This window comes from Trachinotus anak, unplaced genomic scaffold (assembly GCF_046630095.1).
Source record: "Trachinotus anak isolate AG129_WGS33_773 ecotype Australia unplaced genomic scaffold, CSIRO_AGI_Tana_v1 ptg000010l, whole genome shotgun sequence".
NCBI classification, from domain to species: Eukaryota; Metazoa; Chordata; class Actinopteri; order Carangiformes; family Carangidae; genus Trachinotus; species Trachinotus anak.
The window spans coordinates 6186502-6202407 of NW_027273861.1; the positions used below are offsets into that span (position 1 = coordinate 6186502).

The window sequence follows — 15906 nt, forward strand, 5'->3', positions numbered from 1 at the left end:
ACACATGCAATCTGAGTTACCAGTTTATTAGATACTTTTTTATAGTCTAATGTGATTTATTGCAACAGCCCTTGATAAATCATTAGTTTACAACCAGAATTAGAATTAGGAAAATTGAATGATCCCTGCAGAGAAACTATTACAGTTGCTCAACACTAAGTTGGGGAAGAGGAGTAAATAAGTAAAACCTACTATAAAACTACAGGAAAAAATTGAAAAGAAAATGTGGAACCTACTGTAAGTGCAAAATGGAAATGTGCAAAGTAGCTTTATAGAAATTCATACATACATTAATAATAAGTGACCAATAAATTAACCATAATGTGCAACAAAACAAAGCCTATTATATTCTGTTTTACTGACATTGTCAGAGAGGTATTGATTGAACTCTGTGGTATTTTTGCAGCTGTTGTGGTTTTGTGGTTCTAAGCTGCTTTATATTGAACTCTCTATCCCATCAAATGTGCTGGAGTACATTATATTACATGGGTGTACTTAACAAACTGGTAACTCAGTCTTTCTCATTTGTTTTATCTCGATATACCAATGATAAAAAGTTGAGCTAAAGGGTAAGTTGTCATTCAGACAAGTCATTCAGCAGTTTTCAGTGGGGCATGGGTTATGTTTGAGCATGCATGGGGGCAAAATTCGTGCCAAAAAGATCACAATACACAACTCATGTTTGGTAAGTACTACCATCAGATGATTCAACGATATCAATAGTGAAGATATTAAATATTTGCATTTCCCCACAAGAACAAAAAATGGTCAACATTTTGACTGACTAGACAAATTAGAGACCTACAGTTTTAATTTAGCATGAGAGTTGGACAAGCAGTGGCTAGGCTTAAAGATGGGGTGAGGTGTTACAAGATTAATGTTATGTAATGTGCAAGTATAGTATGTTTGTATACTGATGTTAATGTATATGTGGTTGTGTGTGTGTAATGTATCTGTCAAATCTAAAAACAAAGATATACAAATGTACTGGTCTTTCTCATTGTGGAATCTCAAATCCTCTCCCATATCTGAAATCCAAATGTCCTGTAACCTCTCAACCTCACACAACCTAAACTCCCTGTGCACCACCCACTCTCTATGCTGGTGCCAGACACCCTGTCCTCACTAATACAAACCACATGGCCCTAGAGCAGTACAACAAACTGCGTGCCTCCAGCTGCCCTTGCCGACTTCTCATTTAAAAAGAGAGGAAGAGAGCCCCCTCCCCTGCAACACACTCCAAACCACCATCCAAGCCCTTCAAATCAATCCTGCGACCCACTCCCTCCCTCCTCTCCTCTGTACCTCATCTCTTCTCTGGGTGCTTAATCTCTCCAGCAGGCTCCAAGAGAGCCAAGACAATAGTCTCACTGTTCAACACTGGACCCAGCCACTTTGCCACCATTATTAACACATTTCCAAATGTCCTTTTCAGAATTTTATACTACAAACTACACTAACGGCCATCATGCACTTGGCTCTGTGCTTTTGGTGTTTTTCTCTGAGGACCTGGGGAGCACAAAAGCTTCTTTTACTGCCCGTTGTTGAGGTGACAGCTTTAGAGACTGAGAAGGGAGGAACAACATGGGCGGAGTGTTTGAAACACACAGAACTGCAGCAGCTGTGTTTAAAGGGACTTCTGGAAACAGCTGTGTGTGGAGTATTAGTGAATATGCATCTTTTCAAGTATTTTGGCACAACTATAGCAATAACACTGCCTCACTAACAAGCAATACACCTTGAATAAATGGCTATAGCACACCAAGTTTATGACAGAAAATGAGCACAATCTGCGTTTAGAGAGTTATTGTTACAACTTTGGGGAAATGGACCCTAGCACAAGTGAGACCATCCTGTACTACAACAATGTGACTCTTAAAGAAAAAATAGATCAATGAATACAAAATGCTAAATTATTTATACATATTTGCCACTGGTAAGACTGTGGCCAAAATCTACCCATTTGGGGGCACTTGCAAAAATGAGTCATAGGCTGCAACTGACCACACACTATTACCCAAAAAATGAGCGCAAAAGGTGCGTGCAACACAAACTTTAATAATAAAGGTGTTAATAATAGTTCTTTGATTAGATAATAATGCAGGATTCAAATAAAGAACATTGTTCTTTAAAGGTACAATCTGGAGTTTTTGACCACAAATAGTGCTATGGAGTAACATTTTCATGGGTAGGTCCCTGTTTGATTGTACATTGTACATGCACGAGGATGTACATACTGTATTCATGCATGAGCATCTGGCCGAAGGCCAAGACACAGTCCTGTCGCTAGTTTCACTCCACTACTGTGATCAACAGTTGCTGGTGTCAACAGACAGAGAAAAGTAGCAATGTGCCATTAAACAAAATGTAGAAGACTGCTGGATAGTTAACAAGGATGTAAAGTAGGATTTAAAACCTGTCTAAAAATGGTTCATGAAGAAAGGAAATGTATTCAACATAGTTGTCAGGCCTCAAGGATACACACCATGTGTTTTGGACACCAAGAAAACTCCAGAGAGTTTCTTTAATGGCACATATCCCCAAATTGGCTTCATTAAAGCCAATGTCATACCACAAGCTGTGATCTAGTACCGAGCTATAACATATCTCATTTTTAATGTGATGTTGTGTATTTTCTCTATGTATCTTCCTAAAATGAAAGGTGTCATCAGAACACCTGTACTCCAGAGACAGCATATTGAAAGACATACATTGTCTTTAGTGTTTCATAGGTGCAGTATGTGTATTTCAGCTCTATCACCAACTGTCACTGCTTTAGACTACGCCTTCCCTACCCTGCTGTGCACTCAGTGACCAGGTGTCCCTGACAACTCCAAAAGGTCCCCACTCTGTCCTGATGAGGAGGGTTGTTTGCGCTTTTTCATACATAGCTGCAGTGTGTGGGCTTCTCGCCAGCGCCTCGCCCCTGTTCCACACACTACAGAGAGGACGCTTTTTTATGGTTTCTCCCCAGTCAGCTGTAAAGCAGGAGGCCGGGGGCTGCTCTGGATTAGCCATGCTCCATTCAGGAAGCTCCCAAGAGGAAGCCATAACAGTCTGCTATGGAGACCTCCACCTTCACTAAACTCTCCTTCACTACTATCTACTCCCTTGCTCTGCTTGCATCATTAAATCTCATCACTCTCATCTCCAAGTGAGCTTGAACTCATTGTTCTTCTCAACACACCCATCCAGTGGTGAATGTAAAAAGGCAAAAGAGAGAAGCAAATAATCCCAGTGCTCCATCTGCCCTAACTCGGGGTCTTACAGGCATTACTGGGGGCCCAGAAGTGTGCTCACTGAACACCCTGGCTATTTACGATCTGCCTTAGAGTACAATCACTTTTAGGCAGCCTTTGCGGCCCTCTAAAGCGGGCTGTACCCAATCCCAATGTAGCCTGACTTTTTGAGGTAATCTATTGCCATTTTGCAATAAGGTTCAAGATACAATTTATACAAAAACAGCCCTTGTGTCGTGGTATGTTTTATGCCTCCATATGGTTACTATGGTTCCTTTTATTTTTTCAATCCCAAGTATCTGTTTCTTGAGCCCTGCTTATGTTTCCAAAGTAAAAGACTTTTCAGCCTCTTAAAATGTGCTTTGAATTAGCTTTTTATATTTCTTGATATTTATGATTTGTGCCACTCCTTGTATTGTCTCTTTTGATAAATATTTCAAACAACATCAAGGGATAATCTTGCTTTGATTCATCTGCCAACAAGCAACAAGAGAATGATTTTCAAGGCCCTTGTGAAGGCTTTGGTATTTGGCCAAAAGTTGCTGCTTTGCTCATGTGGTAAATCAAAATCCAATCCATTTCAGTTACTAAGTTATGATTATGATTCTCTCACTGAGCAAATGTCACAACATTTGGTGATCCAATAACATCAGTTTATCTGATGTTTTAACTGAGTTATTTGAAATATCTTGAAATTTTCTCCCCTTCTACTATATAAAACCAGCATTGTTTATCCACACCTGTTTATCTGTACAGAAATACATTTCCAGGCATATCCAGCAACTAGTCCACATCCTCAGTCCTCTTTCTTTCTATCTCACCCTGGGCGACATCTGGCCATGAGTGCACAGTCCAGCCAGCATGTGAAGGGTTACAGCTGCAATCGTTTTCCCTGGCTTGGCCTGGGCCCAGAGGCTTAATAAAGGGAATTAATGGAGTGCACTATCTGTCAGATTCCTAAACACAGCTGGAGCGGATGTCCATCGTCCCCAAGCTGCCCAAAAAACTTACTATCCTACTTCAACAACATACCCATTACCCCCTGAGTGCTGACTCTGTGAAAGAGCCCCAGCTGATTGTGAAAGCTGTTTATGTATCATCACTGACCGTAATTACACAATGTGGGATAACAAACAGGGAGAATGGGAGTACGGATGGGGAGCTGCGGTGCGTTTGTTACCATGGAGTGAACGTTTTGGTTGTGGGGACAGCTGCTGTGATGGCATACAGGGATACAAGTGAGCTGTGTAAATACAGGCAAACTAATAATACATGCTGTGTACTCACAAGCATGTGTCTGGCCTTGCACGACTTAACACAAATGCCGCCGGCAAGGACAATGCTGTACAAATCTACATACACACCCACTCAGTCAGTTCAAGACTTCACATTTGATTATACACTCTTGACATGCGAAAAAGAACTGAGAAGTGTGCTTAATGTTTGACTTAAAAGTCAGGTAACATGAGTAGCCTGATGCCAAATGTTGAAAGGGTTTAATGGAATACTTTCATCAAAAATTCTACACTGGGACGGGCTTTTAAGCATATTTTCTCTGGGGAAGGCAATTCATTTTTACAATTTCATGATAGTTGAGGGAGTCAGACTTTTTGGCAGTCTTCCATTCAAACTGCAGCCTAAATGAACGGGTTTGTGCCAGCAGGAAAAACAAACTTGAAACAGAAGGGGGTAGCAGGGTTAAAGGGGACAGTAACACAATCCCTAAAAACAGACTTTATCTGCTCCAACTATGTTTGACAGGGTTCTTATGCAGAGACCCAGGGGATTCAAGATTTCAGAGGGCACGAGTAAATGGCAGTTGGTGTCAGAAATCATTCAGCAAGAGTTTATCTTTATCCAACTGACTGCCTCACTGCAGTATTGTACAGGCATTTGCTAAGTGTTCAGGCAGTAGAGTATGGATGTCTATGTCTGAGAAAATGCACACTGGCAGGCCCCCAAAAGCAACACAGAGGGTTCAGAATTCAACCGAACATGTTCTCCAACCTCCCGAGACCATCCAACTCACAAACTGGGTCAAGGTTTATCCAGGTTCAGGTGCAATTTTGTGGGGTCACCAGAGAGCACATTGAGTAACATAACAGAGACACAGAAGAAGGCTTTTAGAGTCCAGGTGTGACTTCACCAGTATTGCGTTAATGGTCTTCTGTCGGGTCAAAGAGACAAGAAAAACTGCGGAAATATGGGAATTTAGGATAACTATGTACGCTTCTCAACTGTCACACATTCTGTGGTGGACCAACTTCAGTTGACAATCTGACACTGTGAGCATCAGATGGATTTCTGAGAGACACCTTTGGTTGTTAAGTATCAAATGTAGTATCAGAATACATGCCAATGGGGGCGAAGAGAAAAAAACTGAAAAATGTGCTTGAAAAGAATATTTTGACATTTTAGTTATTCACTTTCAAGAGTCTGTACAGCAAATTTGAAGATACCACTAGCATGCTGTTAGCTTAGCTTAGCACAAAGACTGAAGTAGGGGAGGCAGCTAACCTGGCTTTGCTCAAGGGTAAAAAAAAACTCAGCTAACCATCTCCCTACCTCTAAAGCACAAATTAACACATTACATCATGTTTGCTTATTCCATTCAAAAACTGAGGCATAAAAATGACGAAAATGGGATTGACTGGAGTCTTGTTGTCACTGTGAAGTTTCCAGGGAACCGGCAGATACACCATTGTTACCAAGTCTGCTGGAAAATTCTATCTATCTAACTTTATATTATATTTATATATCTAACAAATATATAGCAGTGTAAACAAAGAGATTGAAGCCCACAGAATGATTAACAGCCTCCTGCTGCTGACTTTAAATGTTCTTCATCTTTGTCTTGGTCCATAGTGCACTTGACAAACTGGAATGAAAAATACCTGGTCACATTGTATCAACCTGATCACAAAAGGTATGGGGCAAGTTGGCCTGAAAGTAGTTATGGAGTATGGTAGTTTGACCCCTGGAACTGACAGGAGGGTAAACTCCAGCTGTGAACTGGGACTGCAGGATGGCTGTTACTGTATGAGCACAGTGATACCATGCTGGGAGCTTTTCAGCAACACATGCACATGCTACACTGCAGCTGGCCCTTTACTCTTATCCTTGAGCAATGTGCAAACTATCAAGACAAATTCCAGTTACACTACTCTCTGTAAATTATCCAGTGAAATAAGTTCGTGCTGAGGACAACTGGGACAAATGCTGACATGCTAACGGTTTCTCTTATGATCTCACAGACCAGCAACAATTCCAAAAAGCTGCTTTTCAACAAAATATACAGTAAAAAGATGTTATTATTTCAAGTTTGAAAACCATAATGGATGTAAATAAGGCAGGGATATCAATATTAATAAGAACTTTTATGAATAATCTATAAATTTTCTATGGTCTAATATTTTTATTATTTGTGTCCATTGCAACACACTGTGTTTCACAATTATACATTCCATCAGACAAATATCACGTTACAACAGAAACTGCAAGAACAAGAATAAGATATTTTGTTAGCTTTACTGACCGTTTGCTTGGAATCCTTCATTTCAATGAAAGGATTTCACATCATTATTGTATGATACTATCAAAAGCCAGTGAACAATTATATTTAGTTATTAGTAAACCCCACTGCTGAGATTTGAGGGTGAATATGTACTGTCTGCTTGCTTTTTCAAGAGCAGCTGAGACATACTGATATGAGCCTCAGATTATACAGAAAAACTGAAATGATCATGCTGTATATGATCTATTCTGTGCTATGATCCCTTCGTCAGCAAATGCTGAGGGAGAAAGCTAAATGCACGTAGAACTGCTGGCCCAAATGTTAGTTTCATCTAAGTGCCATAGTCATTTGTCCCTAAGGCATTTCTTAGCACATCACATTAACATCACCTAACAGCAAAGCTGCCAAACAATCATGCTGTTCTGCAAGGCAGAAATAGTCAAGAGGGGAGAGGAATTTTCACTAGAATAGACAAGTCACAACAGGACTCTCCAAATGAACCTCTTGACTTGTGAGACTGAACAAAACATTAAGCCATGTTAAAAGTTGAAAAAAAAATTGGTCTTGTCTTAAGGGGTGTATTTGTAAGTTTTCTTTGCCACCATGGTTCCTTCCCAGAATTGGGTGGTGGTGATTGTCACTTGACAAGAGCTTTGGGCATTGTTGTCTTTATAATACAAGAGGTTATAATACGCCCTCTGAGCAGGGCTACATATTCAAGACAGTGGCTACAGTGAGTCTCTATCAGAAAGGGACAAGACAGACCAGGGCTAACTGGTTAGCAGAAGGAAAGATGTTATAGAGACAAGAGTGAACATTGACGTTGCTTTCCAACATTGGAGACAGCTCTTGGTGAGTTAAGGAATAAAGTATGATGTTGAACTTGCAACATTTGTTCTAGACTGATAAGTAAATAGTTCTTAATTCTAACTTTGGATATGTAGCAATAGCACAACTTACAAATAGCTTCTTTAATTCTGCCCCTCCACTCTTCAAATTGCTTCTTAGTGGTATGAGCATCTATACCAGCAACACTTGCTTATGTTTTTTCTCTTTAGTGACTTTTCACACATCTAAAAATACCAACAAAATAAATATGCTATATATATCTGCTAAGCTAATTAAGTTATATTTATAGCCAGGTCTTAAAATAAGTTCCAAAAGTAAGACAAACAGTGGGAGTTCATTAGATTTAAGCGGCAGAATGAGTGCAGTGTTATCACAAATGGCTGCTTTGTGCACCATGAAAAATGAGCTTTTTCTTTGACAGTCTCAAGGGAGGAGGCCAGTGACCTTCACAATTTCCCCCCAAAACAGCGGCCGCTACATGGTGGGGGCAACCATGGGGGGCTATGAAGGGAGACGCCGGTTCTCGTGAGCACAGGGGGTCTGAGTCTGCCCAAGCAGACCACAAGGAAACCCTTCATGAAACCACCCTCCCCTTTCTTATTTACACTTACAAACACATACACATAAGCTCATGCATGCAGATGCACCCGCACACACACACGCACGTGCAGGTGCACACACAAACTCACACACACTCACACAATGGATGCCTATACAGTACTTACTGTAATCTATAAACTGTAGTTCCACTGCCACTAATTAAAGAAAAATGTATGACATAAAATATGTGCTTGTGTCAGGTTACATTAATTCAGTTGGGAGTCTGTAAATTCTTTCCTCCCTCAGTTTTCACTACAGTACATGCAAAGCTGTTTCAACCTTCCCACAATGTTTGTTTGTTCAGCTCCAAAAGGCTTTCCCTGCTGGAAAGAGCAGTGCTACGCTGGTGTTTACTGTAACCATATTCCATTTCAAACGCATGTAGCTTTTTGCAGTCAATGCTCTAGTGTGGCTGACCCTCTTGATCTCATCTCCAAACAGAACTGCACAAACTAACTGTCTATAATGTTACATACTCTAACTCCTGTAAGAGCTGCATTAACATCGTACATTGAAAACAATGTTTGCCAATGCAGACTCAGTCAGAGCGAGTGTGGGAAACACTTTAGATAGAAAAATGTATCTATGTATAGCATTTAATGAGGTGCAGGTCATCATAGTCACACATACACACACTTAGATATGATTTTCATGAATAGACTACATCTCCTGTGTACTGCTGTTCAAATTAAGAATGGGTGTATCTTACATAGATGATATCACCAGTGTTTTCCATTAGGTGTGTCATGTCATTTTTGGTGACATCTATTACAGAGCTAACAGTGTAGCAGAATTGCATGGGTACAACAAATGCTAAAATTCTGAATTTGAACAGCTCAGCCTTGATTTGAGAATGTGTTGCTGCACTGTGTCACTCCTACCCTGTCTGTAAGACTGGCCTGTTTGACTAGCAGCTGGTCACGGTCCATCAGGCTCGGAGACAGCTGCTCCCTCAGGGCCCTGCTCTCCTCCAGCTCACTGACCTCAGAGCTCTCACCTGAGATTAGGCAGCAGATCATGCATGCAAAAGTGTCAATTTTAACACATGGAGTAAAATTATAACTTTTGTCTAGCAAAGAAGATTCATTGTCTGTACTGGATGTTTTCAAAGTGTTTGCCTGTGCATTTCAATTAAGCTCTCTTCCTTACCGGGTGGCTGCTCAGCCAAGTTGCGGGTGATGATCTGGCGGATACGGGTGGAGACAGACATAGGCACTGTGATACCGGACTCCTGTCCATCACCTCGAAGCATCAGAGTCCTCTCTCCTGAACTGCCATCAGATTGAAGCAGGGACTCCTCCAACTTCTAGAATCACACCAATCACCATGACACATCACTTAGCTAAGCATAAAACAACCAACTCATTAAAGTAAGACTATGAAGACAGCAGTGTATGAAGAAGTACTTTTACTTTTAGGGAAGTAAAAGTACTTACTCAAAAGTAACCATATTCATTACAAAGAATGGCCCCTGGAGGTTTATATATAATATATGTTATATTATTGGTTTGATATTATTATTGATATTACTGTGTGTAGTTTGGGACATTTTCATCTATAGTAATGCATCACATTTGATATCTTTTGCATGAAAATCTGTACAGTAACTACAACTGTCAGATAAATGTAGCAGTATAAAGTAGTATATATGGAGATTCTCAAATCAAACACAAGTACCTAAAAATGTACTTAGTTACTTTCCACCACAGGAGAACAAAACACACCAAAATTCTAACTTGTCCATTTGGGTAATTAATTCAGTTACTGTTTACTTACTCTGTTTAATCAGTTGACAAAAGTGTTTGTATTGGAGTCAATAAAGTGAGCCTAAGTGCTCAAAAAAAGGTGGTGTGTGCTATTGTACATCCAGTCTTAAGTAGTGATTTCTGGCAGAAAGTTTTGCTTTCAACAGTAGCTATTTTATTATTTAACATTTTATGCTACTTTATGCTTCTATTACATTACATCTCAGACGCAAATATTGTACTTCTCACTCAACTAAATTTGTTTTAAATCTATGCACTGGTTACTTTGCTTTGGTTTAGAAAATAGTTTTAAATGCATGAACTGTGACATAGTAACACAGTGAGCCAGCGTGTACAATAGGAAACCAAAGCAACTAAACGGACTTCAGGCATCATTACCTTCATTATTTACACACACCTTTGCATTTTGTAGTGTGTCAAAGTTCCGTTAAAAAAAAGGCTGTAAAAATAATCACAGCTGTTATGTTACCAACCTGAATCACAGCCTCCAGTCTCGGTGAGTGTGCACCTTGCTCCTGTTGAGAACTCATTTCAAAACTGTCCCAGCTATAACAATAAAATATTAGCTATTAACGTTAGCTTGCTATACGCTAATATATCTGAAGGTATAAAGCTTCTGTATGGTTAAAACAAAACGCAAACCGAGCATGTCACTAAAATTGTGTAATAAGAAATAAAGAAAAGTAGTACTGAATTGGTACCTGCATAGAGAAAAGACTTGAGAGTTGAAAAATCACTGACAGAACTTTTTTAACAAGAAACTTTAGGAGCAACTGCGAGCAAGCAGCGCTAATCCCACTCTACGTTGCCAAGGTGACCCAGCGCTTCCGGGCCTTTGCCATAGTAACAGAATGCTGGCTTGGGCGTTTCCATGGCAGGACGCACGCCGCTCGCCAAGCCGAGCCAGGCCCCTGGATCCCGATGGGTTAATGATCAAATTTCCCAAAGAGGATTTAAATCTGGTTGACCATTTTCAGGAACACATTTTATTTATAATTCGAGCATTTCCTGACCAAAAGCCTTGATATATGACCAATAATAATAATAATGATAATAATAATGAACACAGGAGCCCACAAACTGTTTCTACAAAGATTTACTGATTCACAAGCAACATTCAGTAACACAAAAAGGAATTCAGATCTCAAACACATGATACAAAGTACAAATAAATACCAGCTGAGTAGCCAAGCTGGCCCTAAAAACAACCAAACATACCTGAGGATCACGTAACACACTATTCTAGGGCACAATGACATCCTGTGAGTAACATTACATTTGTATTGTAACATGAATATGACAGGAACATGTCTCTGTGAACTCTGAGCCTGAGTTTAGTCCTGTCAGGACAGAGGGCCATTACGTTGAATCTATGGGGAAAGGCTCAGGCCACTGTGATGGGTCTAGGAAGATGGTGGAGACCCCGCTGTAGAACCATAGTCTTGGCAGGAAGCCCTCCAGCTCCCAGGTGTTAGACGCTCGGTTGTAAACCTCCACCTCCACCCCGTAGTCCCCCTCCATGCCTTTCCAATGGCCTCCAGTGATAAACAACTTGCCATCCAGCGTTACCAGGCCACCATTCTCATGGAGCATGTGCAGAAGCTGAACCTAACGAGAGGGAAAAGTCAACAAATAGCCAAATGTGAACTGACAAAAGGGTAAAATTGGTCATTTTTGCTATTTTCCTGTGCGTAATTTTGATTGTTTTCAAAAATTATTTCTAAGCTCACCTTCTGCCACATGTTCGCCTCTGGATCATAGGAGTAGACTTTCTTAGTGTTGTCAGCAACCAGATATATAATACCATCCACACAGACAGAACGAGGAGAGGACAAGTACTTAGGGATGAAAGGTGAACATATGCTGATCCAACTATCTGTAAAAAAAATAAAATAAAAAACAAAAACAAAAAAAAAAACATGATTTAGCAGAATGAAAAAAAGACAAATATCCACACTGAATTTTATGTCATGTTTGGTTTCAGCACTTAAATAAACAACTTTATAATGACCAAACACAAAATATTAGATGACACTGTTGAGTGGAAAAAATAAAAATAAAACTAAATGTTTTTTCTCTAAAGAAAATATACAAGGAAATGATGATAGATATTTGTTTAAACTACTGTACTAGCAAGTAAAACATGATTACAAAGGACAGAGGAAAAATAGCTCCTCTGATCCAAGAACAATTTCTAGTAATTGTTGAAGAAATCTTAAGGTCTTAACTGAAGTAACATACTGTATCTTAAGACTGCAAAAAACATAACTGGAAGATATGGAGCCACAAATCAATCCGCCAATAACACTAAATGACAATATTGTGATGTATTACGCAGATGTGTTTGCTTTATTTTTTATCAATAAAGAGTTGAGTTAAAAAAAAAAAGAAAAAAGCAACCATTCAGCAGTGACGCGGTACTTGAGCATCCTCACCTATAACAGGGTTGTAGCACTGCATGGTCAAAGCATTGTACTTCACAGCACACGAGCCAATCACATAGAGCTTCCCGTGACACGCTGTAGCGGTGAAGTTGGTCACATATTTTAAAGCGGGGCATGTCAATGCCCAGGTGTCGTTGTAAGGGTCGTAATGCTCAACCTCAACTTGGTCTGATGTTGTGCCTTAAGAAGGGAAATAAAAATGGAATTAGTGATAAATTTGACAAATACTTAAATTTGAAAGAAGTGACAGTGTAAACACACATGTAAAAGGTTGCCCTGATTTTAGGACATGGCCATATTTGATGCTATTCACCCACAAAGAAGAAATAATTCTTACAAAATATCATAGCAAAGGTGAGCCATTAAGAGCAGATAAGTTTCTAGAGTTTATCAAAGTTTTCCAGTGCACTGCAGGTTTAAGGCACCGCAGGCAGGACTGTATTTATTTTCTTACCTCCGATGACGTAAATCTCCCCGTTCAGCGTTGCCGACGTGTGGTTAGTCCGAGGCCGAAGCATGGGTGCCACAGTAACCCACCTCCCTTCTCTTGTGATGTACTTCCAGGTCTCTGTGGTCGACCAGGTGTTGGTATTCAAACCTCGCGAGCCCCCTGTCAGAAAGTCAAGGGCACGTTGTCAAAAGTCTGACAATGTTTTGCATTCCCCATAAAAACACTGGTGAGTTCTGCTCAAAACCATTTATCATTACTCCTTTGTTGTTTGTCAGAAAAGTTTCTGTGTTTTAAAGGGTTGCTCGCCCTTGGCCCACCTGTGACATATACATCATTGTTCAAGGAGACCATGGAGTAACCCCACTTGTTCGGGTTGGGGAAATTAGGGAGCTCATGCCACTCTTCTGCAGAGAAAAAGAAACAGGAGTGACTGTTTGAGCATCATGCACAGAGTGGGGTTAGATAAAACCAGATAAAAGTTTTCACAAATGCAGTATGCAGATGACAAATGTGTAGCAAGGATATTAGTCAAAGACGCACTAGTGTCTTCGAGGACTATTTAAGTCAAAGCAAGACACAGTTAGTTTATTGCTTGTTGGCCTGAAACTGTCAAGAAATGCAACTTTTCTTGCACAACCTCCAACATTATGGCCAATGATGTTTTGCCATAACATAAAACCAGAAATCTTGAATGAGAAGCAACAATCTTTTCCTTAATGTCTCATGTAATAAACATGGACAAGGACGCCTTCTTCCAGCACGATAAAACGCTCATTTGAGGAACTAAGATTTGTCACATCCAAACCACATTCCTGCAAAGCCGTTTTTCTGTCAGCACTAAATTTAATGACCTACAACACATCTGCCAAACTGTTTTGAGGAATCAGACAGGCGCTTCCCAACAACTTTCTCTTGTAAAATGGATTGTGAACTTAAACAAACTTGAAATTGTGACAGGGGAAAGAACATTTTACTAGTCTTTGTGTTGTAGAAGGCACAGTTCCTGGGCAGCAGTCTTGGGTCCCTGTCCTCATCTTCATCCGAGTCATCTTCATCATCTGAGTCATCCAGCGAACGACCTCCCATTACAAACAGCACCTCTTGTAGATTTGGTTGTGGACTCTGAGAGTCGACTCTGTCCAAACATTCTGGTGCCAAATCCATTTTCTAAAAAAGAAAAAGTCATGATTGTTTTTGGAAATCTACTTGCACTGAGAAAACAAAGATAAGAGTGAATAGAAGGAGAAACTCACTAACCTCTCTCTGAATTTTTTCCACCGCCTCTCTGCAGCTGGGAGAGGCCTGCACCAGAGAGTCCTTCAGCAGCGTGTCAGCCAGGTAGTCCAGGCTGAGTAGAGAAAGACGGGACAAGGTGAGGAGTTCAGGGAGGTGGCAGAGCCGAGACTCTTTGTGGTGACTAACCCATTTCAGGATGGCCTCCACACGGGTGCATTCTGCCCGGATTTGTAGTCCTTCATCAGACAGGCAGGCGACCAGTCTGTCTTTTCCTAACAGCAGAAACTCCTCGCCTTGTTGTACGGCCTCAAAGTTCTCCAAGAGGAAAGCCAATGCTTTGGCCACCACCTCAGGGCAACCGTGGATCTCCCCAAACTCCAGGATTCCCAGGCAGTTGGTTGCATCAATCTGATGCTGGAGGTATCTGCTGCAAACAGCTCTCACTGTCTGAAACTGCAGCTGGCTGGAGGTGCAGATCAACCCCTCCACATTGCTCTGGTTGATGGTTAGTTTTCCTGTGTAGGCAAAGTCCAGCAGGTAGCTGAGGATCTCAGGATCAACATCGTGAAGCTCCACACGAGCTGCTATGCTCTCCACAAAGTCGCCCGAGAACATGCAGCGGAAGTACATGCTGCAGAGGGCCAGCACGCTCCGGTGACAGGGGAAGTCCCGACCACCTGCACTCAGCGTCACATCAACCAGTTTGGGGTGAGAACAGAGCGAACGCAAGCCCTCCAGGATGCTCTGAGGGTGGGAAGACAGGCAGAAGTCCAGGTCATCCACATTACGCACCATGGTCAACTCGAGTTCAAAATGTCAAATCTTCTTTTAACAGAGATGGTCGAAAACCAGATTGAGAGCTTACCTACAGTTTCAGGAAAATAAATATGCAGAAAAAAATAATTATAAAAACCTTTTAAAACAATGTATATTTGACAGGAGACATCAATAACTTTCTGTTAAAACAGTCCTGATAACAGGACATTTTATTTGAAAGACAGTTTTGATTTACCTGCATTGAACAGAAGATGGTAGAAAATACTTGGTGGGGAGCAGCAGAGTAGTTGTGGAGTAATGTCATTTATTACTTCCACAAAAGAGTTTTATAATACATTATTTTCCTTAGAAATTACAATTAATGAATGGTAAAATAAATTATGCTAATCAATAGTATAGTTAAATGTGCAGGTTTTTTTTACAATGGAAAATATAAAAAAGCAAGGGACAAACGAGGGAAATGCAAGGAACTGTTGAGAAGTTTTGAACTTAAACTTTTCCTCTCAATGACCTTTCTCATCAAGTCTCCCTTATTAACACCAAAGTGTCATGTGTAAAAGCTCCTTGTCTTCTAACTGTGTCAGCACTGTGTTGTTAAAAGGACTACAAAGTACTTTTGGCTCATGATTAGTATGACATGCTGTAATAGTATGACTCGAATCTCCTCCAAAGCCAACAATAAATTATATTTCCTATCATCAAATACTGTGAAATTAAGTAAAGAACCAACAACAACAAAAAAAACTCACCACAGAGGAAGAGAATGGAAATAATGGCTCATCCTTCCAGTAAAAAAGCTGTTTGCAGCTGAGCAGCTGGTTAGATCAACATGGTGCGGGCAGCATGGCGGACGGCTTTTGCCAAGTCACTGGGACGGACTGTCTGTCTTTCATTTAGTTATTTTTAGGAGTGACTGACGCTGTGCTGAAATCAGATTCCAAACAACACGCATGGGACCAACAGCTGCTGTTACAGGCACATATTTAGAATTTTCTGAATGTCCCTGGAAGCTAGCAAAGGAGATAAATGA

General features: G+C 40.5%; 2 protein-coding genes across 8 annotated transcripts in view; both read right to left on the reverse strand.

Annotated features, from left to right (window-relative positions):
• crocc2 (ciliary rootlet coiled-coil, rootletin family member 2) overlaps window positions 1-10818 on the reverse strand; it is a 33946-nt gene extending 23128 nt beyond the window's left edge. For 2 of the 5 annotated variants that reach the window (XM_071487174.1, XM_071487178.1), the window contains exons 1-4: window positions 10670-10818; window positions 10442-10514; window positions 9352-9508; window positions 9084-9199 (exon numbers count right to left, since the gene is read on the reverse strand). In XM_071487174.1, coding sequence (XP_071343275.1) covers window positions 9084-9199; window positions 9352-9508; window positions 10442-10498 — 330 coding nt within the window. In that variant the 5' untranslated portion in view covers window positions 10499-10514; window positions 10670-10818. The remainder of the gene's footprint in view (window positions 1-9083; window positions 9200-9351; window positions 9509-10441; window positions 10515-10669) is intronic. The other 3 variants (XM_071487175.1, XM_071487176.1, XM_071487177.1) reach the window with 3 other exon arrangements.
• A 228-nt stretch (window positions 10819-11046) lies between these two features.
• On the reverse strand, window positions 11047-15755 carry klhl30 (kelch-like family member 30). Of its 3 annotated transcripts, none has more exons than XM_071487206.1 (8): window positions 15626-15755; window positions 14121-14843; window positions 13838-14030; window positions 13181-13267; window positions 12867-13022; window positions 12404-12592; window positions 11699-11844; window positions 11047-11576 (listed from the first exon to the last, which is right to left on the reverse strand). In XM_071487206.1, exons 2-8 carry the CDS (start codon window positions 14727-14729, stop codon window positions 11328-11330), a joined length of 1629 nt encoding a protein of 542 aa, XP_071343307.1. In that variant the 5' UTR covers window positions 14730-14843; window positions 15626-15755; the 3' UTR covers window positions 11047-11327. The 3 variants fall into 3 exon arrangements, with proteins under 3 accessions (XP_071343307.1, XP_071343306.1, XP_071343305.1); XM_071487205.1 differs by having other exon boundaries at window positions 14121-14964; window positions 15626-15751; XM_071487204.1 differs by lacking the exon at window positions 15626-15755 and adding an exon at window positions 15112-15132.
• Between the last annotated feature and the right edge of the window lie 151 nt (window positions 15756-15906).

Bases quoted from the DNA above. Each gene is read 5' to 3' on its own strand.
- klhl30 (XM_071487205.1), bottom strand. From the start codon at position 14,894: ATGGTGCGTAATGTGGATGACCTGGACTTCTGCCTGTCTTCCCACCCT. The intron at 13,268-13,837 runs GTAAAATGTTCT...TTTTCTCTGCAG, and splicing joins CTTCTACAACACAAAGACTA to AAGAGTGGCATGAGCTCCCT. The intron at 11,845-12,403 runs GTGAGGATGCTC...TTTTTTTTACAG, and splicing joins GTGCTACAACCCTGTTATAG to ATAGTTGGATCAGCATATGT.